A 25,974-nucleotide genomic window follows, 5' to 3' on the forward strand; every position below is an offset into this window, starting at 1 on the left:
GCCACCAACCGATCACGCGCCTCTGCATATCACCCATCACGATGAAAGCTGTTCCCAGCTCACGTGTGTTGCCGCAACTCTGGTAGATGGTATGATTACCTCTTAACGTTCGCACCATAGATCCTGTCCAACACACCTCCTGCAGCGCTACGATGCCGAACCCGCGGTCCTTCTGTCGGCGAGTATGCGGGTGCTCCCAATGAAGTTGAGAGATCGGCAGTTCCACACCGAGTTTCCAATCGCAAGTCCTTTTTGTTCGCTGGGGTCGTTGCCGTTGGTCTCGGTTCGTATTATTCTGTGGCTGATTTTCCGTTACAATGGTTTTTTACGGCTGGCTCGTAGGGCCTGACAGCAACCCCCTACTTTCCGGAGGACCATAGTGCACAGTTGAGCTTAGAGTCCTTCCTTGGCACTCGAACGTAGATCAGCCGCCCCTAACATGGGGATCAGACGCTGTTGTGAGCCGCTCCTCCTGGAGAACAGACGCTCAAGTTTACCGAAGTAAACCCCCCCTTCCCTGTCAGCCTACGACCAAAGTTCCCACCGGGGTTGGTTACCCGATCTTCCCTAAGGTTGCCTTTTAATAAATATGCTTTAGAATTGTTCTTTTTGTTGTTTTTGTGCATCGATGTTTTGTGCGGCCCGCAGGTCGATCTCGAATTGCAAATTTGGCCCGCGGTATCCTCCAGCCTGAGCACCACTGGTCTAAGGTAGGCATATTCAAGTGAAAACTAGTGAAAAAAGTAGCATTACAATTTTGAAGAGCATCCCCCCACGACGTCCTACACGTATTCAAGACTTGAATCAATTAAGACTTAGTCATCTGAGATTGTGGTAAATGCTCCTACACTATTGGGATGCAAGCATTTACACAATAAGAAGGTTAGTCCCAAGCATTATCTGCTGGTTCTTTGTGTAAATGCAGATGTCCTTGCAATAACAAAGGAGCAACCGCCGCGGGCGGTCAATCATGCTCATGCTCAGGCAGAAAGGCTTATTACTAGCACCAAACCCTATATAATCTTTCAGTGCTTTCGGTACACTTTGGTGTGCAAGATAGACAAAAAGTGATCATTTCAACAAGAGGTCAAGAGTTTAGTTGTTTTCCACTGCGTTCGAAGAGAAAATCTTATTTACCTAATGGCAGCAGACTCGCAGTATGTCCTCCTTAAGCCATCTTCTTCAGGAGCCCCGAGAGTATCTTCTCCCGTTCCTCGCGCTTCTTCTGACTGTTCTTCAGGACGCCCTGAAGCTCCTTAACCGTGTTCCGCTTTTGGTCCTTCAACTGGCCATCCATCTTCCTGTACTTCACCATCATCTTGGCACATTTCTCCATCTTGCCGTTCATCTCCTGAATGCGCTCCACATACTGCTGAGCCATCTTCCGGCACCTGGACCCGAACCGTACCCTTTCGCCGCCGACGGCGTCTTGAAGATTTCCCAGGCTGGAATCGATCACGACCATAGTGGTGGAGAAATTGTGATTGACCGGGCGCCGTCTAGGTACCAAAGCCATTCCGTCGTTTGGTACATCGTCGCCCTCGACGAACGTCATATAGCGCGTCGAACTGGTCACCTCAATCATCTTCCGGATGCGCCGCTTGTTGTCCTCTGAGGGGCAAGACCGCTCATCCGAGGACTTTTGAATCTTGAAGGAGCGACTTATTTCGGTCATTGTTGCGGTTTTTGGAAAGCTGAAAAACAGTTGAGTAAATTAAACGATATTATAACTTTAAAAAGCATAAATATTTACATTTACCTATCTTAGTTTTTTCAGTAAATTTTAAGATTTTCACTGAAAAATTAAAGGTCTCCGAGAGTCCTCCGAGGCTGGAAGAACAATAACATTTTTTTTTTTCAAATAGGATACTGCAAGATGACGTCACGAAGCCGTGCACTGACAGTTCAGCGAGCTTGTTTACATGGACTTAGTCTCTGGCGGAGATCCGGCAAAACTGTTTTTCGATGTAATTTCAGTAAAACGGTAATTAGACGATTAGTTTTGTACTAGTAGAGCTGAATATAATTGATATTTCCGTACCATAATGGTTTCGGGATGGAAAACGTAAATTTAATTTTCGCCGCTCGTTAAAAATTCTAACACCTTGTAAACAAGCTCGCTGAACTGTCAGACAAAGTGAGGTTAGATCAGGTGCTTGCAGTACCCTATTCAATAATTTTCATTTTGAGAACTTGTTTGTTGAAACATTGAGAACTGCCATCAAAATACACGCTAAGATAAAGTTTCATAGAAATGAGCAAAATACACACAATATAGGACAGGGAACGTTCAAAAATTACGTCCAACATTTGGGGGAGGGGGGGGGTCTAGAAAAGTGTGACAGTACGTGTATTGGGTATAGGGAAATTGCGTGACAGAGGGGGGAGGGGGGGTCTAGAAATCCCGAAAAACGATGGACGTAATTTTTGAATCTTCCCGCACTGCACTGTTTTGATTTTGTATGGGGTTTTGACGTTTCTTGGCCTTGTTGTTTTCAAAATTTCTTTAAGAGTGAAAGAGAAGGAGAGAATTCCATGCAGTGACCTATACTGCATGAATTTATTATAGGTCACTGCATGAAGTTCTCCCCAAGTAACCATAAGCATTATATCATTGCACGAATTAGACTGAATATCAACCTTTGCAATGCGAAATGCAGTAATTCCACACTTGTCATGCAATAATCCTTTAGATTGGCATTATCAATGTAATGATGCATTGCATTTTTCTTTACATTAGGGTCCATTAAATGGTGATATAAGATACTTCAATAATTCAACACTGCAAAAACTGAACAAATGCAATGCACAAACTAGCAAAGTTTGCTCTAACAATACAATTATAAAAGCTTGACTCTAATGGTAAACAAATGAAATCAAGAAGATAGAACAACTTTACGGTCAACTCAAGCGGTCTTCAACGTTTCTGGTTCGACTCCCCGCCAACTTAATCCCCGTTTGAGCCACCGATCGACGACAGCAAAACCTTTTTAAAGATGACCTTTTCTCTTTTCTGTAGGCTGCTATCACATGCCAATAATGATGGAAACCACAATTAGCATATGAGAAGTATGCGAAGCGAAGGGTGTTTTAATCGTGCTTTTCATTTTCCTATATTGATTAAATATCTTCGAAAATGCATTATGTATTTATCAGTAATTTATCAGATTGTGATAAATTACTGTATTCTATTACATATGACATAGTCGTTTTGCCCTCTACTGCAATGATTGAGACAGAACAACAGTTTCCTTTAAGTTGATGAAATATCTGTTGTTATCACTGCAGCAGAAACAATCCAAGGCACTAGCGCGTATGGAACTCATCTAGCGGTCTTCAACACTTCTGGTTCGACTCCCGACCCGGCGACAAAAAAATAATGGTCAAAACATTCACGTGGCATCAGTACCGTCGATAACGAAACCGGTGCTAAAAATAGATTTTTGTTTTGGTTTTTCTAGTTGCACGTATCAAGCATGTGCAAATGCAAATGTACAGCACATGCATTTATGTTACTTTAGCAATGGCTGTCAGCGTGCTGCAATATGTGGCACTAATTGGATTTTAGTGGGGCCCTTTTCGACTTTAATATTACTTTAATGAGGTGTTTAAAGTAATGCAGCATTATATTCACAATTTTAATTATAAATATATGGCAAAATTGGTGCACTTATATACGGCTTCGTGGTTACTTGGGTCTCCTTCTCTTTCACTCTTAAAGAAATTTTGAAAACAACAAGGCCAAGAAACGTCAAAACCCCATACAAAATCAAAACAGTGCAGTGCCCTATAGGGCACTGCATTGTTTTGATTTTGTATGGGATTTTGACGTTTCTTGGCCTTGTTTACATAAATTCTGTAAGAGTGAAAGAGAAGATGAGAATTTCATGCAGTGCCCTATACATAAATACTGGCCTGCTTAAGTGCCCCACACAACGCATCCGTTTGCGTGTGCGTGACAGTAATTTGACACATTTCTCATGGGAAAACTGTCAAAAAAACGCAAACCTCGACGGAACGGACGCTATGTGTTCCAGGCTTTACTCTCACACGAAATTTGACGTTTGAGCGGTGTCGGCACCTCCCAAACGTAAAATTTTCTGTGAGAGTAAGCAGGCCAGCACAAATTCATGCAGTGGACCATAGACCGCGTGAACTTTTGTGCAAAGCCTCGTTTTGAAACATTTCAACGCATGGGGTGGGACACTCGATCTCGTATTACAAATATTACGGATATTAATATTGGTATTAATAATATTATCAAGTGCTCATTGATATGTTGGCGTTGTTTGTAGTTGTCAAAACATCACATTTGAACTAGAGGAGCCCATCATAATTTGGACACTCGAACCGGTCGAAAGTACCGCATACAACATGTTTCTATTTTTGTGATTTAATTCCTGCTGCTCTCAGATGGTCCTTTTTGATGAGGACCAAGAACTGCAGCCTAGACTGCAGCTCATTTTCAATGAGCGTAATATCCATGGTGGCTAACATTGAAATACAGAGTTGTTTATTGTTCAGTACGTGCTGCGGCAAAATCCCATTCGCCGCACTATGGGATTCGAAACACGATTGAATTCAGTTTCGTAGAGGAGTCGACAACCGAGTGGTCGTGGGTTTTGATCGACGACCGGGACCACTTTCACATGGGTGGTCTATTTGTGGGAGTCTCGAAGGCCGAATACCTTTCCCTGGCCGGAATCAATCCTAGTCCCCACACAAAAAAATACTACCAAGCTTTGATCAAAAAGCCATCAACCAAAGTAATTTGTACTTTGGAAGATTTCATATGTGAATATATCGCTGTTGTGATCCATTTTTTGTCCGAAACTTCCCGGACTGTACCATGGGATATTTTGAAATCGTTTCACAATGATCAATTTTCTTGGTAAATTAAAAGAAATTTAATTGTAATAAAATAATGAAGATTTATTTCAGGTATAGAGCTTGCTGACGTTTATTCACCTCTCTCTTTCAAACATGCAGGCGGGATAGGATTTGTTTTCATCGGGAAAGGTTTCCCGATGAAAACAAATCCTATCCCGCCTGCATGTTTGAAAGAGAGAGGTGAATAAACGTCAGCAAGCTCTATAGCATTAAACATGAAATTTCTATGTCCATGAAGAACGCCCGTTGGCGTTGATCACTGAAACCCCTCACAGAACCACATTCCGTTAGTAATTCTGGTGATTCTGATGCTATGGCAGACCGACGTGAAGTCATCAGCCAACGCGACCCAGAATTCGATTGGGTAGGTTTTGCCAGGTAGAAATGGTCTCGGTCGCAAGACGAGGCTGGGGTCTTGGTGAGAAACTGAATTTGGTCGTGTTCTGGGCTTTATCCCGGGTCCTGTTTTTTTTTACACTGTGCGCCGCATGTAGATGCCCCTCAGTTAAAGTTTAGTCTAAAATTAAAAAATATTTCGCTATAAGTTCAATTATTAAGATAATATTGAAAACTTGCCTACCGTAATGAACTGCATAACTCAATATATTTACCTCCATACGTCAGTAGTCTGCGTGTATAAAAAAATCACAGCCACCTTGATGTGCATAATCGATATTACTGAACTAATATAATATTAGTCGATATTAATGGATATTACTGCCCATATTAATGAGTGCCCCACCCCATGTTTCAACGACTTCAACGACCGCGCGGTGTTTACGTTTCAAGAAATCTGCTGGCAATATTTTGTATGTCTCATAGGGTAGTGGGGGTATTTTGGCCCAGGGCATGTATTTTGGCCCACTGTGGGATTTTTATAAAATTTATCAAATAATCTCAAAAAAATCTTGGCAAATGATGATTGGAAGTTCCAACACGGTCAGAAAATTCACTCATTTTCGAGCTAAAGTGGGACAACTCAAAATTGAGTAAATTTTTTTTCCAGCGATAGCGCTGGCCCAAGTGCGAAAATCTCATCAGTTTAAGCCGTATTGCCCGTTGTGAAGATCTATAGATTCCGACGAAAATAAATGATTAGGCTCATTTTCAGCGTAGGTGCGTTATAAATGTTTGTTTACAATGCAAAACTATCACCAAATGTGTACCTAACAACACAGCGTAAAATATTCACCAGGACGCGGTCTGCTTTTATTTCTGTGGGCCCACGCAAGAAAAATCCACGCAACTAATTTTCGCGCAGGAGTCTAAACAGGTGGAATCTCCGCAATATAATATTCTTGATGATGCGAAGAATATTATACGGCTTAAACCAGTTGGATTTTTGCACTTGGGCCAGCACTATCGCTGGAAATGCAATTTACTCAATTTTTTAGCTGTTCCAGTTTAGCTCAGTTTTGTGTGAATCTTACTCATTTTAGAGTAACATTTTCTTAGCGTGAATAATCATTTGCCAAGATTTGGTGGAGATTATTGTCTATCCGGTTGGAATCAAGACCGACATTCAATCAAAAATTGCCATTTTCTTGGTCCACAAGTGTCGCAACTGTTTCGCATCTAGTGCGCTGTGTTGCTGACAACAACGAGAAGGATGCGCACTACTTTTGACTTGATTAAAAAACGTCGCGAGTTGGGTCGCGTCGCGACTTGATTGTGCGAAGTCCGGTTTGGTGGCGGCCCGACAATATTGATATGTAAATGTAATAAAAAAATAACAGGGTGGACCAAAATACATGCCTTGGGCCAAAATACCTTCACTACCCTATTTTTAGCTCAGATGAGTGAATCTTTTTAATTTCTGAGTATTTTTTTTCTTAGCGTGTGGGTTAAAATTCTTTTACCATAACACTTGTATTTTTTAACCGTGTTTCCAGCCGTTCCGTTCCTCCGCACATCCTTTGTTTGTTTGTTTGTTGATGTTTTTCTTTGTTCTGTTTTGAGAATCCGTGCGCGATATAAAATCGTCGTGCTGTTTTTGTGTGAAGGTTATTATCTCGAACCTGCGGAGGATTTCTTTCGTCGCAAACTTATCGTTACTGCCCCGGTGCTCAGAAGATAGTGAAGTGCTTATCAATTTAATCGCGAAACAATGAAATTCCCGTGGTCACATTCGACGCTGGTCGAAGTGCTGAAGAATGAATCCAAGCTGCATCACAAGTGCGACAAACTTACCGAAGGTAAACGAAGCTAGGGTAACTGAATCAGGTTTGGACTGTTAATTAATGCGCTTCTAATTTTCGTAGAAATTTCCAGCAAAAAGCTGGACATCTCCGAGTTTGTTGAAGAACTGGGACCCGCTCTAACCCACGAAGATGCCAGCATTCGGATGAAGGCTACTCAGATGCTCTCGACGGTGCTGAAAAGTCTTCCGATCGAGCTGTTGACGGAAAAGCAGCTGGAATTTCTCGTGGCATTCTACTGCGATCGGGTGAAAGACCATCATTCGGTAATTCCGGCCATTCTAGAGGGAGTTGTGGCACTGGCGGCCATGCAAAATTTCCCTCACGATTCAGCTCCCAAACTGGCCAGTTCACTATTCTTGAACATTCCGTGCCAGAGCCAGACCAAAGAAGAACGCGCCATGTACTTCCGTTTCATCAGTCTCTTGGCGGACCGCAATCAGGACCAGTTGAAGGCCATGGGAGCGGATTTTGTGTACGGTGTCATTGGCGCCATCGACGGGGAACGGGACCCTCGGAACCTGATCTTCCTCTTCGAGTACATGCCAACCTTCCTGGAGCGATATCCTCTGCTTCACCTGGGGGAGGAAATGTTCGAAATATTTGCCTGCTATTTTCCGATCGATTTCCACCCGAACCAGAACGACCCGGAGGCCATCACGAGGGACATGCTGGCGGAAAAGCTGCAGCAGTGTCTGTGCGGGTCGAAGGAATTCGCCGAGTATTGTGTTCCACTGTTGCTGGAGAAACTGGAAAGTGAACTGATTGTGGCCAAGATGGATTCGCTGCGCTTGTTGGTAAGTTTGTTGAATTATTTTTACGAAGACAGCTACTTGCAAGCAAAAATTCTTAACTTAGAAGCTTAGCAAGCAAGATTCCAATCGGTAAATTTGAGCCATTTCTTTAAAAATAAGTATAGGTATTGATATCTGTTCACTCACCGGTCAACTATCAAGAGTAGTGAAAGGAGGGCACGAGATTCCGATTTCTTAATATTTATTAGGCACATTAAAAAATCCTGAAATTCAACCTCATTAGACACAATTCAATTGGGGCCACACTTAACTTACGTTTAGTTCTTTAGTGCTTTAATTCCTCCTATCTTCGTCCCTTTATATGGTGTATGGTTCCAAACTTCTAGCGGCAAATCTGTTTGTACTGCAAGTAGATCAATTAGGATCTCAATTGAACTATGATTATTTGATCAAACTTACGATAATATGTTTCTACAAACGATCTCCAACGCAGTTCAGTTACGGGTTAGCGAATATACCGAAGTCTAGTTCAGCTTATCTTTAAAGAAATTCATTTATTGCTAAAGATGATAACTTGAAGTGTTAGCTGTTAGATTACCTCGTTTCACTAATTACTTGCAACACAATTATAACTATAACGAGTACCTGCAAAAATTTTATAATAACAATTCGAGAATCACACCGCAATTTTGTCTAAACATTCTCCTGACCATCTCATGTTTGACGTCCAAGCATTTGACAAGTTGCTCTGTCATATTGAGTGTTCTAGCTACATCTAACGAGGCTGGAATAACAAAGAGGAGAAGCGTCAAAATTGGAACAGCCGATTTGCTGTCATCTCCATAGTTCCAATCGAGCAGGAGACCTGTCAAAACGACCAGGATTCGCCACTTTGGTATACTCGAGGCACTTTACTGCCGCTATTCGCATAACAGTCCCATGTTTGCTGGGTTTCCTATTCACATGGGACTGTTGTGCGAATCGAGGCAGTTTAGTCCTGATAAGGCGCGTCGACCGAGGTGTCGCAACAATATCTACCTATTGAAGAATAGGTATCCCTGATAAAAATATACAATAAAATCGCCATAAACTTTCATTGAATAATGATAAAGTTGATTGTTCAACAACAAATCATATTGTGTACATATTTTCCTGCTGAAAATTATGTATTGGAACTACAAAATGTGCACAATAAAATGAATGGCACTAGAGATTTCAATAATAAAAACACCATAAATTGAATGGTAGTTGACTTGAATTTGCTCCAGAAAATTTGGATTTTTTTATGGTAAAGATACATAACAACCCCCATTTTCTATTGTAAAAGTGACATTTACAATACATGATATGGTGGAAAACCATAGGGTCTGGTGTTACTCTATCGTTTTAAACAATTGAAATCATGGTAACTACCATTCATTTCAGCGTGTTGTAACAATACATTCTGTTGTATCTCTATGATCTTTTTTTATCACGGATGCCTATTCTTCAAAAGGTAGACAGGAAATAAATACGATTCTATAACATTCCCCAGAAAACCATTCCCCAGAAAACCAATCCCCAGAATTCCATTCCCCTGAATGTATCATTCTCCAGAAAACCTTTTCCCAGAAACCCATTCCCCAGAATTCCATTTCCCAGAATATACCATTCCCCAGAAAAAAATAAAACTATTGCTTTAATTCTGAATGGTTTATATTAATAGCTAAAAATCAAATATTTATTCGTAAAAAATCACCGGAAGAAACATACTGCCAAAAATTCTTATTTGACAAGAAAAAACTTCGGAAATAAGCATGATTTGCCTTTACAATTTAGGCTATTGGTATAATTATTGGCATCGCAACTGCTTACTTTTTCAACATACATTTTTCCTTCTTTTCTGCATAGGCTGTTCTTTCGAATTGTACTTTTCAGTAAATTATCGGCATCAAAACTTCTTACATTTTCTACGTAGTTTTTTCCTTCTTTTCTGCATAGGCTATTCTTTCAAGTTACACTATTCAGGTAATTATCGGCACCACAAGCACAGGTGTTTAGAAATTTAGAAAAAAATATGAAATAAATATAACAGCAATTTTAACACCGGTGGAGGCTGTAATGCCCATAATTTCCCGAAAAGTGCAATTCGAAAGAACAGCCTATGCAAAAAAGAAGGGAGAATCTATGTTAAAAAAGTAAGCAGTTGCAATGCCGATAATTTCTTGAAAAGTGGAACTGGAAAGAACAGCCTATGCAAAAGAAGGGAAAATTTTTGATAAACATATAGGCAATTGTAATGCCAACAATTCTTATACCTAACAACTCAAACATTTTTTTTAACGAAGAAGGAAACGTAACACTCTGATAATTGCCATCGTACATCGATTTAACGGTTTATTTGAAAATTTGAGAGTTGACCAACTGCCAATTCGCGGCGTTCGCATAGTTTTTGTTTGAGTTTGACGTTTGCTCACTACTGCCACCTAGTTGATGATTGGCCAAATTCAGTCCTTTTAGAATTAAGCGAACCTATTTCCGAGACTAAAATTAAAATCGAAAAATGTTCGAAGTGTTACGTCTGTTTATGTGGTGACATTGTTTTCCTTGCGGCATTCAAAAACCCAACACTGTTCCTTTTTTTAAACAAGCTTTTTTTTAGAAATTAGGCAATTGGTACAATTATTGGAATCATTACTGCTTTCATTTTCAACATAGACTTTTCCTTCTTCGCTACATAGGCTGTTCTTTCGAATTGCATTTTTCAGGAAATTATCGGCATCACAACTGCTTACTTTTTCAACATATATTTTTCCTTCTTTTCTACATAGGCTGTTCTTTCGAGTTACAATGTTTAGGCTAGCTACAATCGGCACCACAAGCACAGGTGTTTAGAAATTTGAAAAAAATATATAATAAATATAACAGCAATTTAACACCGGTGGTTGTAATACCCTGGCCAAGATCACAGGGTTTGACGGTATTAAAGGGAAGTATGTTAATTGTAATTCTTGTATTGAAAATATCACCTTTAACACTTTAATGCGCCTCCAACGGTTCATTGCGAACTGGCTGCTACAGATGGAGTATTAGCGTGGGACACGAAAAGACATTTTACTCCTGTACACTTTTTGAGTTCCATTTTGGCCCCTTATCAACTGTGCAAAATTTCAGCTCGATCGGAGAAACTATATTTTAGCGCCAGCCGTTTTAAGTTTTCATACGATTTATTATGGGGAAAATCACTTTTTCAAAGAAAAATCGCCACAGGTTGCCCCTTAACCCCTAAAAATATATCGATGAATGATTTCTGTTGGAAATTTTACGAGGAACAAACCCTCTGAAGACCGCAAAGCGATATAAGGCATGTGGAAAAAGTTATTGACTGAAAACCGAATGGCATGCCAACGCTGTTTAACATGTAAGGAATAACAATAAATAATAAAATCTCGTCATTTTATCGATTGGGTGAGGCTTAATAACTTTTTCCACGAACGTCGCATCGGTTTGCGATCTTCGCAGGTCTGATTCCTCGTAAAATTTTCTACAGAAATCATTCATCGACTTATTTTTAGGGATCAAGTGGTGACTCCTAGCGATTTTTCTTTGCAGAAGTAAAATTTCCCCATAGTAAATCGTATGGAAAACTAAAATGGCGGGCGCAAAAATATAGTTTCTTCGATCGATTTGAAATTTTGCACAGTTGATATGGGACCAAAATGGAACTCAAAAAGTATACAGGAGTTGGATTTTTTCCATTTTTTATATTTTCCCATATAAACCGTGTACCAGGCTAATGGAGTATGGCTGATTTATCAGAAATGCTCGATAAACAGGAGGGACCTGCTAGGGCTCAGTAGTTTCTATACTCAGAAAACAGTTCCGGTCGGTTGATTCTGGAAGGGTTTTGAGAGTCGTTGTGAATCATAATGAAAATATTTGTGTTTTGTGACGAATCTTTGAATCTTTTTGGAGTCAGCAGACTGCATTGTTGTCTGGGCTTCCCACTATTCGGTTAATTTTAACAAACACTATAAAAATCAATAATGTAATACTTAGTTGTATCTAGTGTATTCAATTTGCTTATACCTAGTTCTCAACATTTGAATTGCTTACGTGATTTAATTTTAACTTTTATTATTTTTATATCTGCTAGTTTTTTGAGTAAACTCTAATATATTCCAACTGCCTGATGCTTAGTAACGTTTTCTTGCAATATCAATTTAAATTAACTGAGAAACTAATACTGGGAAAGTGCAGCATTTAATAGTGCATGCTTATAGATTCGAAGCTAACGTGTGATCAAGACTTAAGACGCATATTTAACGAAATCGACTAAAACTGACTAGTTCGACATTGACTAACCGACTAACGTAACCTATTTTTGACAAATTAGACGTTAAAGTGTATGAAATGTTTTCTTTAGTTAGGAACTGTTTGGACAGATGCTGATAGTGCTAAGGATATGGACGAAAGACAACTTTCAAAGATAAAAAAAACAGTAATAAAATGAGGATCAAAAAATTTACATAACGAACACATCGACCATGTAACGGATCATAGACACACCAAAGATTAGTGGATTACAGGGCACAACATGAATTTGAACAATAACATTCCTTGAACCGTGACATGACAAAAGAACAAATTCAAACAAAATCGACCATATGACAAAACCAAAACTTTCACACCTTCTACCGTAACTTTCTGAGTCAGTACGCAACAGTGTCTTACTGGACGACATGTTCCGTGCACGGCTGGTGAACTGCTTCTGAAGGATTACGTTCTCTATCCTATCCAAAGACCTAGTGAACTGTCGTTGTCCGCGCAAACGCATCGTGCTCCTCCATATAAACGCGAGACGATTGTGCGCATAGTGATGGGAGAGGTTTCTAATCTTAAAAAAAAATGTTGTAATAATGCCCATAATTTCCTGAAAAGTGCAATTCGAAAGAACAGCCTATGTAGAAAAGAAGGGAGAATCTATGTTGAAAATGTAAGCAGTTATAATTTAAAGAATTTTACTAATTGCCTTAATTTTAAGAAGAAAGGAACATTGTTGGGTTTTTGAATGCCAAAAGGAAAACAATGATACTTTTTCCCCTCTTCATTAAAAATATTTAGAATTGTTGGCATTAAAACTGCTTATATGTTCACTTTTTCTATTCCATTCCATAGTATTGGAATAATGATGAAAGCCCTTCTCATACCGCATGAATGAAGAGCCTTTGAAGCGAATAATTAGGAACAGCCATTGGGATGGATCCCTCCAACCGTTTGCAAAGAAAAACGTGGTCAGTTGAGTCTTTAGTATCTTGTACACTGAACAACATCAGAAGAATATGCGTTTTCTCTGTAAATTGTGCACGTCACTTTTAAAACGTTATTCATCGTAAAACAAGTGCTGCACAATTTTCACAAATCTGTCAAAAACAAAACATTTTATAGCAACGCAACTAACAGTTTGTGAACTTTCAAGATAGGTTTAACGATCAACATGCAACTGTGTACAATGGTAATTAAACGTTTGAACCATTGTAGAATATTTTTATGGATATGTATTAGGCCTGTCCAGCTTTTCAAAAATGTTCTCTGATTCTCAAGTCCACCCCCATATTTTGATTGGCATCCTAAAAGAAGTAACTGGTCAAAATTTCAGCTAAATACATTGAAATTAAGAGGTGCATCAAATCAATTTTGTGTTTTTCGACTATTTTTGAACTTCAAAAAATCATAACTACACTAAAACTTGTCAAAACTTAACTCTTTCGGCAGATATTGAAAGCTATACTTGTTTGCTACAACTTCTCCGAACAACATGTGCCAATAAAATTGAAGCAAACATGTGTAATTATCACATTTGTGATCAGAAAAACCTTAAAAAGTTGATTTTTTGATAGATTTCGTTCTGGAACACCCTAATATACGTAATAAGTTTGATATTTTAAAACGGCATCATATTGTCTCATGTTTTTTGATTATTTGTTTCTTTGACACCAATGCTGTAGGAGTTGAACAAAAAATATTAAAATTCGGGAAAGCCAAATGTGGCCTAAAAACTAGCTTTTTGGGGACAATTTCTGCCGAAAAAGTTAAGTTTTGACAAGTTTTAGTGTAGTTATGATTTTTTGAAGTTCAAAAATAGTCGAAAAACACAAAATTGATTTGATGCACCTCTTAATTTCAATGGATTTAGCTGAAATTTTGACCAGTTACTTCTTTTAGGATGCCAATCAAAATATGGGGGTGGACTTGAGAATCAGAGAATATTTTTGAAAAGCTGGGCAGGCCTAATATGTATGTATGTATACATTTTTACCTTAATTTGTTACATATACCGTACAAGGAATAGATATTTGCTCGTAATAACACTATAATGTTAAAATCCTTGCCTATAATACTTATGACACACATGTGATACAAGAATCACTGTACAATTGCGCTTGAAATGAGTGCCATACTGAAAATTCTCTCAGTTCAAGTCAGTCTTGTTAGAATTTTCTTGACACTGCGTACCGTTGTACAGGAATCATACTCGTATCACATGTCTGTCCGGGGTATAACATATCATTATGATCAACATTTTACTGTTTGTGTATCGAATTAAACTTTTTAGCAGAGTATATTAAGCTTTTCTGGGGAATGGATTTCTGGGGAATGGTGCATTCTGGAGAATGGATTTCTGGGGAATGGATTTCTGGGAAATGGTACATTCTGGGAAATGGTTTTCTGGGGAATGGAATTCTGGGGATTGGTATTCTGGGGAATGGTTTTCTAGGGAATATTATAGAATCAATCAATACAATATTTCAGCGAATATGTAGTACCTATAGGGTATAGTTTGGGTCATTATTTCGCTAAATATTGTATTTATTTCCTATACTAGATTGTGATTTGCAGGGTGTGAGAAATGAGTACTGTTACAAGAGTTGTCTAGCGCTTTAGTGTTTTCAAATGTTTGTATCGTAGCATGTGACACGGTACGTACGTACAGAAGGAAGTAATTAGTTTAGGAAGTGCCAAAACGAACTATTATCAAGATTAATTGACATAAAGGGAGAATACTTTACCAAAATTAAGCCAAATAAACTACGATTTCCTTGTAATATGAATAAAAGATATCCAATGTCTTTTATTCGCTGCTGTTTTGTGTATTCGACAACGTTACAAAACGTACTGTATAAAAGCAGCTAATTTATTTGTTGGGACTCTTATTCGATTTGCACATAGGTATTCTGGCAAATCCAGAAAGTTAGATTAAAGTGCAATAAAAGCAACCCAAATAATTTCACAGCACAGAGACGGATAGCCAAAAAGTATTTATGTAGGGTATCGCGCCACTTGGGCGGTGGCATCTATATTCGTCTGTTTTCCACTATAACTCAGTCAATTTTGAACCAGTTGACTTGAAATGTTGTACACGGGTAGATACTATACCTATCTCACCGCATTCCAAAAATTGTGTCAATTGGTTCAAATTTGACTGAGTTATAGTGGAAAACAGACGAAAATAGAAGCCACCGCCCAAGTGGCGCGATTTCACATAGCGATTCCCTAGTAGCTATATATCCCGCCCTAAGTTCGTTTTTACAATAATGTTTACAGTTTCTTTATTACAGCTTCTAGCTGTAATGATATCGCACAACGGCCTTCAAAGCGGTGCTGTTTTGTATGTTTGTCAGAATTACAAATTGTAAGGTACACCGGGGCAAGTTAAAACGGGCGGGGCAAGATGAAACAGCGGGTTAACATGAAGTTATCCAATGATTGTGAACAGCTTGAATGCCGTAACACATAGTTTTTGATTCAAACAATCTTTTAACGAAACAAAAATTTCTAAAATGTATTGAAAACTATTTCAAAACTTCGCGTTTCATCTTGCCCCACCCGTTTCAACTTGCCCCGGTGTACCTTACTGTATAGTAGCAGCTGTTCTATTAGTGGGAACTCCTATTCGAGTTTTTCATAAGTTTTTACATCTTCCAGGAAATCTCCCGAAGTTGAAATAGAGTGCAGTAAAGGCAGCTCCCGTGACAACTGATTCATTTCTAAAAACCGTGTTTGGTAGCTGTATGGTGCTTGTTTTGCAGCCATGTATTAGCTTATGGTTTATATTTGACTAGCTTCCCTTTTATTCAGCGTTGACTGCTTCTATTCGATTGTTACACAACAGAAAGAAAATGACTGACGCTTATAGCGCTGAAAATGTTAGTTGGGTTGTCCAGGAATTTATCTAGGGATTCAGGGATTCCAGGTCAACAGAAGCACAGCAAACGTGTTGATCGCCTCCACCTTGTTGCCGGCTAACAGAAAGCTGCCACCAGTGACAATGTCAGCATTCACAATTGATTGATTGATTTGTCTTTATTAAAGAGACTTTCAGTCAGCATTCACAAGCTAATATCTATCAAATGTGCATAATTGTGACCAGTTTTATTCAATAGAGCACAAGATCTAATCACTAGCTGGATATCAACATGAAAAAAATAATAAACTTTTCGATTTAAATTTGCAGCCTGTGAAACGAGGCGGGAAAGATATCAAATTTGTTTTAAATGACCTCGTGTGAGACAAAAAATATGATTCGCATATGAAACGAAATGGGACTGACATGCAAAGAAGGGTAAAGGTATCGCCTTGGCATATCCTCCTCCTGATGCTGAGAGTTCTGGATCGTAACACAGCCTTTCACTTGTGAGACAATGAATAAAAGAACGTCTAGTTCGGTAAGAGCTTGAACAAAAGTAATGAAAATTCATTCTAATTGATTACTCCTGCTAAACAATCAGGTTGCTAGGGTTGCTTAGGGTAGTGAACTACATACAAAGGGTAACTACGTTTCTCAACACTCACTCAACACTGGCACAAATTTCCCAAATGGAGGAGAACGTGCCTCTAGAGCCGACCTACTGATACGTTTCTCAACACTCCTCCTTAGTTTACTATCCCTAAATATCTTCGAAATGCTTCATGCTTCTGCTTCGGTAGAACCTTGGTGAAGCCATCCGTGGGTTGCTGCTGCGTTGGGATATAGTGCAACGCAACATCTCCTCTCTCCAGACTATCCTTCACGAAATGGTATCGTATCGAAACGTGCTTGGTCTTCGGGTTGAATCCTTCGTTTTGTGCTATACATATCGCGGATTGGTTGTCACAGAAAATGGGAATCGTTCGTTGACCTTTTATCTCCTGCAACAGCTGCTTCCACCATAGTGCCTCTTGCGTTGTCCGGGAAAGTGCCGCAAATTCCGCCTCGCACGACGACAATGCTACGGACGGCTGCCGCTTGACATTCCAGGACACGGCTCCTCCCATCGTGCTGAAGATGTAGCCCGTTGTCGACCTCCTATTTGTCGGATCACCTCCCCAATCCGCATCTGTGTATCCGGTGAACTGAGGATCGCCGGCTCTGTAACGATGATCGATAGTGCCCTTCAAATACCGCATAATTCGTTTTGTTGCTTCCCAATGGCGACGACCGGGGTTTCCGCTAAACTGGCTGACCTTGTTCACCGCCAAAAGTATGTCCGGTCGTGTTCCTTGAGCCAAGTAGGTCAGGCATCCAACTGCTTCCTTATAGGGAACGTTCCGCATCACTTGAATCTCCTCTTCAGTACGTGCAGACATTGAATCATCCAGTTGTTCTCCGGGATTTGAAAACGACTGTTCAGGAACTCCTTCAGCTTCTTCTTTAAGTCCGGGTTGTTGGTGATGATCAACAGGTCATCAACATAGATTGTCACGAAGATCATTTCTTTCTTGCTAATCTTGAAGTACAAGCACGAGTCCACTCTGGAACGAGTAAGTCCAAACTGCCGCATCGCTTCATCCAGTTGTCTATTCCACTCCCTGCTTGACTGCTTTAATCCATATAGCGCCTTCCTTAGCTTGCAAACCTTGGTGGCATCGTTCACGTACCCTTCCGGCTGCTCCATGAAGATGGTTTCTTCCTTCAGGTCGGACTGGAGAAACGCCGTGACGGCGTCCATTTGCTCAACGTCTAGATCGAGCTGCACTGCGAGAGCCATCAGATAACGTATCGTCGAGTATCTTACCACCGGTGAGTACACCTCCGCATAATCAATACCCGACCGCTGTGAACAGCCTTTCACCACCAGCTTGGCCTTGTACCGGGAAATTTCTCTATCCGCTCCACGTTTTGTCTTGAAGATCCATTTGTTTCGTATGGCCTTCCTTCCTTTGGGCAAGTCGGTCAATTCCCACGTGTTGTTGCTTTCCAGCGCTTTCAACTCCTCGTCCATTGCAGCAATCCAGCGCTCTCGGTCTGGCCGGTTGACTGCTTCGTCGTAGGTTAATGGATCACCCATCACGTTTGAAGACTGGGAATGGGGGGAATCATCAGGGACAGAAGAACTATAGCAAACATAATTGCGGTACTTGCCTGGAAACCTGCGCTCCCGACCGCTGTGCGTCGACCCTTGCTGCTCATCAGCTGGTCTTGTGGATTGCGGCGGGAGCGCATCGTGAAGCTCAGCATCGACGAACTCATCATCACTGGAATCAGCTTCCGGACGCAACGAGAACATTTGAACGTCATCAGTTGAAGCGCTTGGATTTTCTCCACGTGGCATGCTGGATACCCTTTCGGTTGGTTCAGCACACTCGATCCACGATTGAAGTTCCATGAAACTGACCTCTTCCGTTTGCTGTTCGCCAATCGCCGAAGACTTCCCTTCATTGATGATCCGTACGTCTCGGCTTGTCACTATGCTGCTTTCGCTTGGATTGAAAATTCGGTAACCTTTCGACTTCTCCACATACCCGACAAAGATTCCTTCAACGGCTTTCGGGTCGAACTTCCGTCGCTTCTGCTTGGGCACGTGTATCATCGCCAAGGAACCGAAAATCTTGAGATACTGCAACGTTGGTTTTCTGCCACTCCACACCTCTTCTGGTGTTTTTGCTTCTAACCTTCTAACGATCTTGCAGGACTCCTATTTACCAGATATGCTGCGGTTGAAACTGCTTCTGCCCAGAACTTCTTTGGTAACTTGGAATCATTCAGCATGCACCTTGCCTTTTCTACGAGCGTCCGATTCCTCGGCCACACCGTTCTGCTGAGGAGTGTACGAACACGTCGTTTGATGGATTATTCCGTCTCTCCGCATGCATGCTTCCATCGCCGCATTAACGAACTCGGTGCCATTGTCAGACCTCAAAATCGTCAACTTTCTTCCGGTCTGCCGCTCCGCCATGGATTTGAAATTCTCGAACACATCTTTAACACCGCTCTTCGACATCAGGAAGTATGCGAAGACCTTCCGACTGGCATCGTCCACGAATGTTAAAATGTAACGGCTACCGCCAATCGAAGGTTCCTCTATCGGTCCACAGAGATTCGTGTGCACCAAATCCAACAGTCCGTCTGCTTTCGTTGTACTGGATTGAAAAGGGTCACGAGCTTGCTTCCCTGTAGCACAGGTCACACAGTCGAATGCCGCTTCCTTCCGAAGATCCAAATCGTCCACCATGGTTGCGAGTTTCGTCATGCCTTGCTGATTCAAGTGTCCTAGCCGCCTGTGCCAGATTTCCGCTTCTGCTGTCAACAAGGATGTTTCCGGTTTCTTGCAGTTGAGTCGATACAAACCATCCATCTCGGTTCCTGAGGCAATCACTTCTCCATCTTCATCGTAGACTTCACAGGAATCTGCCTTGAACGTCACCGTCAATCATTTTCGGCAAATCTTACTTACTGATAGGAGGTTGGCCGCCAAATCCGGGACATGCAGTACCTCCTGCACTTCGATGGGTCCTTCTTGCAATTCGAGCTTCACTAAACCTTTCGCTGTAGACAGGATGCATTGGTTGTTCGCCGTGTCGATCGGATGGGCGAAAACTTCCTGCTTCGTGAAATTCTCCTCGCTTCTCGTCATGTGGGAGCTTGCCGCCGAGTCGAAATACCATTCGTCTGCGCCGCCCTTGCCAACAGCCAACATCGCGCACAAAGCCTTGTTCTTCGGTTTCGAATGAGCACTTGATTTCTGTTTCTGAGGTCACTCAGCTGCAAAGTGTCCGAGCTTGCTGCAGTTGTTGCACGTCTTGTCCTTCTTGTCCGCTACTGCCTTGGTTCTCCTGTGCTTGTGCTTCGTGTATAGTGCACCTTCACTTCCGGAGCTTGAAATCGGCCATTTGACGTCCTGCAATATTTTCGCTTTGTGCAGTCAACGACAAGCCGGACGCCTGAAGTCCCATGACCATCGTATGATAATACTCTGGGAGCCCTTTCATTAACAACGACGCCAGCCACTGGTCATTCACCTCAAACCCTATCTCGCTGAGATCTTTGTCCGTGGTCACCAGGATGTCCACGTAATCCTCCACGGTACTGTGGTTCTCCAGCTTCACCGAAGTCAACCGGTCCAGCAATCCAAATCTTCGTATCAGCCCGTCGTCTTGAAATGCCTTCCGGAGTTTCGCACTTGTCGCGGTTTGAACGAGACTGAAGTTGTTCTTCTCCAACGTTAAACATATCGTCGCCAGCGCTCGCTCACTGGCTTCCGGATCAACTTGCTGGCCTTCCGCCGGCTGCACAGCTCTCCAGGTCCCTTCTCTGATGAGAATCATTTTCATTGAAAACGCTCACGAGGAGTAGTTTTGACGGCCCTTGAGTTTTTCGATCGCCGAAAGATTCACTGCATTCCCGTAGGCACGAACTACACCACCGGTTCGCACACCGTCTCCTGATCCAGTCGCCAAGTCGCCTCCGGATCCGGTTGCACCGCTTCTAGTCGTATTCGTCCTACTGCTGCCTGGACCGCTTCCGCTCGAACTCGGTCTTTCTACGTCCCTCGGAATCATGGCTTCTTTCTTAAACGAACAAACTTGTCTTGATGAACAGGAACAACGATTACTTCAAGCTTTGGCCACGTCTCTGGGGATATAACCACTAGTATGGTACACGCTTGTATGGAAAAATAAATCCTCGCTCCAGTCGACTTTTTAGTTCCCATTTAGGTCCCATATGAACTGTACAAAATTTCAGCGCAATCGGTGAAACTATAATTTAGCGCAAGCGGTTCAAAGTTTTCATAGGATTTACTATGGGAAAAGTTACACTTTCAGATAAAAAATCCCAGAGGTCGTCCCTTGTCTCCTAAATTCAAATCGATCAATGTTTCTTGTAGAAAAATCAATTATGAAACTTTCCTTCGAAGGCTGCAAAACAATTGGATGCTTGTGGAAAAAGTTATTGATTTATTACCGATTAGTGATCCAACGAACGGCTTTTTATTTTGTTTTATCAGCAGCACTGCTGCTGCCGTTGTTGCATGGGGTGGCGGGAGGCATCACCACCCCCAGAAACAGCAGCAGCCAAGGCAACAGCTACAGTGCTGCTAATAAAACAAAACAAAAAGCCGTTCATTGGAACACTAATCGGTAATAAATCAATAACTTTTTCCACAAGCATTCAATTGTTTTGCGGTCTTCGAAGGAAAGTTTCAGAATTGATTTTTCTACAAGAAACATTGATCGATTTGAATTAAGGAGACAAGGGACGACCTCTGGGATTTTTTATCTTAAAGTGCAACTTTTCCCATAGTAAATCCTATGAAAACTTTGAACCGCTTGCGTTAAATTATAGTATCACCGATTGCGCTGAAATTTTGCACAGTTCATATGGGACCTAAATGGGATCTAAAAAGTCGACTGGAGCGAGGATTTGATATTTGTCCCATACTAATAACCACTTGTGAGAATGAATAAAAGAACGTCTAGTTCGGTAAGAGCTTGAACAAGTAATGAAAATTTATTCTAATTGATTACTCCTGCTAAACAATCAGGTTGCTAGGGTTGCTTAGGGTAGTGAACTACATACAAAGGGTAACTACGTTTCTCAACACTTTCCATCGGTAATTTTTATTGACGTGCTCCATTCACACATATTTGAAACCTAATGATAGGTCAATCATGCTTGATAGTTAACTCACAATTTTACACATTTTTTCTGCAAAGTCCTGCTTACGAAACTGTTTGATTCTTTGCTTAACAAACGACGTTTATCATAAGAGTGAGCACGATAATCGATATCTGAAAAAGCTGAAAACCAGTGCTCTTGCTAAATATAATAGTCCAGTTCAATGAAGTAGGTTGAACATGGTCAAAGTTGATGCATTCTGCTCTTACCTATTCAAACGGATAAGAGCAGGATGCAGCAACTTTGACAGTGTTCAACCGACTTCCTTGAACACGACTCATATGTGTTTCCTATATCGTTACCATTTTTCTTTCCAGATAAAATGCACCCAAGCGTTCGACTTGTCCGACATGAGCAAGCACCTGGATGACATCTGGAATGCCCTGAAGCTGGAGCTCATGCCCGGTGGTGGCAACAAGGAAACCATCGACCTGGCACTGGAAACGACCACCCAGATCGTCAAGTTCACTCAGCGGGATCCGCAAGTGGGCGATCACTTCCTGACCACCATATTCGTAACCGTCATGGGAAGTATCGCAGACGTCGCGTCGAAAATGTTCGATAACGGAATCAAAGTGGCGCTGGCTTGTGCTAGGGCAACACCCGAATCAGCCCACTTTGTGGCCAATAAACTACTGCCGATGACGTTATCTCAGCTAAATGGAGACGGGATAACGGAACAGGAGAAGCTGTCGTTGGTGGACGTTCTGAGTAGGACTTTGTTGGTTTGCAAGGAGCATGGGATCTTGAAGGAAATGGATCAGCAACTGGTCGGGGCTGTTCAGAAGCAGTTCATCCAGATTCTAGTTCAGGAGAGCGATTCCAGTGAACTGAAGAAGATTGCTTTGTTTTGTATTACGAGAATTCCGGAGGCCGTGGTGGATGAGAACCGCTTTGTCGTCTACACGACCATTATCCATGTGCTGCTTTCGTCCAGTGACGAACGGTTGAACGTGGAAGATTGCCTGCATGAGTTCGCAGTGCAGTATGGAGTCGAGGTGGGGAACGTCATCGTGGACAAACTGGTGGCTAAAAAGTATGAGGTGGTCACTTCATCTACGGAGCGGGTGTTTCACGCTTTGGCCAAGCTGATTCCGCTTGATTGTATGAGGGGGAAGATATTGAAGTTCTTTTTGGATCTTGTTTTCGAGGAGTGCGATCATGAATCCCTCACAATTTTGGCCCTCCAGACGTTGCAAATGGTGCTGGAAACTTCGGGTGGAGCTGCTGTAGCCGTAGAATTGTGCGATCAGTACAAATTCATCGAAAAATGTGTGACCCTGGTGCATAAGGACGGGGTTACACATTCCTCCGATATGCTGTTCGCCCTGTCCAACACGATGAAGGACACGATGAAGCAACTGCCTGCCGAAAAGCAGAAATCAATCGTTACTGAACAGTTACCATCGATGGACCTCACCAAAGCCAACGACCTCTATCTGACTTCCGGAATTCTCGGTTATTTGGATGAATCGGTATCAGTCGAAGACCACTTCGAGAACCTTGTAGATGCGCTGACAAAACTAGCTATGACCAGCGAAGACGAACACGTGAAGCTTCTGAGTCAGCAGCTGCTTTGTAGTCTATTCAATCGGATGCCGGACGACGACCATCACCGGAACATCCTGCTCAAGTTGCTGAAGTTCCTCCGGAAAGAGTTGAAAAGTCACAACAAGAAAGTGGTTGGAATCCTGTCGTGGATCGGCAAAGGCTTACTGGCCCGGGGCCACCCGGAAGCCGGTGAAATAGTGGACGACATAGCAGAATTGCTGGACCACCCGACGTTGGGCCATACGGCCGCCCTGGCGTTCGAAATCCTGTCGGTGGAATTCCCCCAGTTGCATCTGCCGCTGATAAAAAATCTATTCAAGCAGAAGCTGTTCATGCTGGTGATGAAGAAGCTGGAAAAGTCGGCCGAAAAGTTTGCGGAAAACCATCTGAAGGCACTGCTGTACGTGTATAAACCGACGCCCCATCTGGTGCTGAAGATGAACATTCAAAAGGTGAGTAGTTTTTTTTTTTGATAATGTCCAGGAAAAATCTACAACTTTTAGAGCTAACTATCAGATTGAGTAGGTGACAATAGCTAAATGCGAGTACCAAACTTACACTGTTCATTCTCAGGTTGGACCAATGCTACTCAAATGTTTGCAGTTGAGTGATGACAAAGCCCTGGAAATGGCATTGGAAATAACGTTGAGATTTATAAAAGAGCAAGATGCATTCTTCCTAGACCACCTGCAGACGCTTATACCTCAATTGTTGAGACTTTCGGTGTACCAACCTTCGATGGTAAGGATTTTTTTGGGGTCTAGATAGGTAATTTAGATTTGTCTATGATCTCTAACGAGTTTTCTCCCGAAAATGCAGAAAGTACGGATAGACGCCCTGGAGTGCCTACTGTATGCAACCAAATATCCACCCTTTCTGTTGCTGCCCTTCAAGCAGGATGTTGTATTGGGTCTGCAAGCCGCGTTGGATGATCACAAACGGCTGGTTAGGAATGCGGCCGTTGCGGCACGACTTCAGTGGTTTGTCGTGGCGAGTGCAGAGACTAGTAATTCCGGTGAATAGGCCCTTTTCCATCTAGATTAGTGGAATGCATTTCGTACATATGTTTTAAAGACAATAAAACATAAGCTATTGTAAAGATTTCCGTTTATTACCTCTATCAGACAAACAAATAAAATGTTGGAACTAAAATTAATTAAAGCATCATGTCGTTGAATCAATCCGAAATGTACTACACTTCAATATATAATCTATGGCTTTGGAACGGATAAACAGACGTCACTCACCTATTACTTACACAGTGCCATCTATTTGTCAAATGGAATAAGTGGCCCTTCTGCTCACCTGTTCCCTGGGAATACGGCAAAGGGCGCCGCTCAATTGCCCTGATCGCATTGTGCCCGGGCCATCAGGGCCACTTTTTGGGCCCGTTGAATCACCTCGGTGCATCGCTTCTTGCGCACCAGCCGGCAGTCCTGGAAGAAGCCTTCGTTTCTTGGAAATCCGTGGCTCTGATCGCTGAACGTGATCAATCCGAGGCCCCAAATGCGTCCGCCGCGGAATTCACCCTCGTACTTCATCCCGTCCGCACGCCAGAAGACGCCATGGCCGTGGAACCAGCCCTGCATGAATTCTCCCTCGTATCTGGTTAGGGGAGCGAAGAACGACGATTCGTTAATGGGGATCTGATTGGTAAGCTAAAATCTAGGGATAGCTGAAACTATGTACCTACTTTATGGTATGGTTGAAGGTATACACGCTAAAACTGCTCAGCACTAAAATGTGTAAGACCTACTCATAAGTGCATAATTTCCAGACCACACAAAAATGTGTGACAGTTACACATTCTCAAAAAACAGCTCGTACACTCGTCTAGATGCGAAATGTTGATTCTTTTTTGTTTTCCAAGGTCACTAGTAAACCTAGCTAGATTGGCGTACACAATTTTTTGCGAATTTAACGATTTTGCGGACACTGGAGCTGATTTTGTAAATGTGCAAGGGTTACACATTTTTGGTGTAGTCTGGAAATTATGCACTTTAGTGCTGAGCGGCGTTAGCGTGTAGTGGATATGAATATAGAAAATAACATAGGTAATTATAGAAAGGGAATAAGGACACTCATAACACATTTTTACTTGGCTTTTTACGGTTTTTATTCAGCTTCCTTGATGCTTATTCAGTATCAGTATGGCATTTCTTTTGTGTTATTTTTTGTACAACTTTCGTCAATTTTGAAATTAAGCATTCTAGAGAAGTATTAGAATAAGACACTCAATAAAGCTACAGAAAACAGGAAAATAATGAATGATATATGCACGAGAATGGATAAGCAAGTTACTGATAAAATAAATTCTTACTTGGCACCATCAGGAAAGCACTGAAAAGAAAAGAGAAAGCAGAAACTTAATTTAATCATATTTTTTATCGATGTTTTTTGCAATTAAGATAGATATCATATTTATGGAATTAATGTCTTGATTAATGTCAGAGTTGGTTGGCCAGTGTGCCTGTTTAGCATCTTTGAGCTGCCGAAGTGCTTAATTTGAGGAATGCCATAAGTCGTGGGAGTGCAAAGGCCCCGCTGGGAGTAAGCCCTCCAGAAAGTGTGGGGAATAGAGCCATTTACAGTTTTGGCAACACTGGTTTGCTACGTAAACAAACCAACCAATAGCGTTGCACTTTTTTCCGAGTTTTTACGTTAT

At 41.6% G+C, this 25,974-nt stretch overlaps 3 protein-coding genes across 3 annotated transcripts in view; 1 reads left to right on the forward strand and 2 right to left on the reverse strand.

Moving 5' to 3' along the window:
- Nucleotides 1-1,110: 1,110 nt before the first annotated feature.
- LOC109427192 (uncharacterized) lies at nucleotides 1,111-2,166 on the reverse strand. The gene is made up of 2 exons (XM_019702704.3): nucleotides 1,760-2,166; nucleotides 1,111-1,694 (listed from the first exon to the last, which is right to left on the reverse strand). The coding sequence occupies exon 2, from the start codon at nucleotides 1,673-1,675 to the stop codon at nucleotides 1,169-1,171; it is 507 nt and encodes a 168-aa protein (XP_019558249.2). The 5' UTR covers nucleotides 1,676-1,694; nucleotides 1,760-2,166; the 3' UTR covers nucleotides 1,111-1,168.
- Nucleotides 2,167-6,817: 4,651 nt separating this feature from the next.
- Nucleotides 6,818-24,470, forward strand: LOC115254070 (MMS19 nucleotide excision repair protein). Its single transcript, XM_029863073.2, has 5 exons — nucleotides 6,818-7,085; nucleotides 7,152-7,885; nucleotides 22,076-23,761; nucleotides 23,883-24,050; nucleotides 24,129-24,470. Exons 1-5 carry the CDS (start codon nucleotides 6,998-7,000, stop codon nucleotides 24,330-24,332), a joined length of 2,880 nt encoding a protein of 959 aa, XP_029718933.1. The 5' UTR covers nucleotides 6,818-6,997; the 3' UTR covers nucleotides 24,333-24,470.
- LOC115261425 (MORN repeat-containing protein 4 homolog) overlaps nucleotides 24,400-25,974 on the reverse strand; it is a 37,445-nt gene continuing 35,870 nt past the window's right edge. Inside the window, exons 3-4 of the mRNA XM_029863074.2 lie at nucleotides 25,630-25,649; nucleotides 24,400-24,914 (exon numbers count right to left, since the gene is read on the reverse strand). Of these exons, the coding sequence (XP_029718934.1) occupies nucleotides 24,647-24,914; nucleotides 25,630-25,649 (288 nt within the window). The 3' untranslated portion in view covers nucleotides 24,400-24,646. The remainder of the gene's footprint in view (nucleotides 24,915-25,629; nucleotides 25,650-25,974) is intronic.

Source organism: Aedes albopictus, chromosome 3, assembly GCF_035046485.1.
Source record: "Aedes albopictus strain Foshan chromosome 3, AalbF5, whole genome shotgun sequence".
Classification (NCBI taxonomy): domain Eukaryota; kingdom Metazoa; phylum Arthropoda; class Insecta; order Diptera; family Culicidae; genus Aedes; species Aedes albopictus.

What these genes read in the sequence shown, in the direction of transcription:
- LOC109427192 (XM_019702704.3), bottom strand. Translation starts at nt 1,675, where the DNA reads ATGACCGAAATAAGTCGCTCCTTCAAGATTCAAAAGTCCTCGGATGAG.
- LOC115254070 (XM_029863073.2), top strand. Translation starts at nt 6,998, where the DNA reads ATGAAATTCCCGTGGTCACATTCGACGCTGGTCGAAGTGCTGAAGAAT. An exon ending in TGGATTCGCTGCGCTTGTTG is followed by an intron (nt 7,886 to 22,075) that starts GTAAGTTTGTTG and finishes TTTTCTTTCCAG; the next exon opens with ATAAAATGCACCCAAGCGTT. An exon ending in TGAAGATGAACATTCAAAAG is followed by an intron (nt 23,762 to 23,882) that starts GTGAGTAGTTTT and finishes GTTCATTCTCAG; the next exon opens with GTTGGACCAATGCTACTCAA.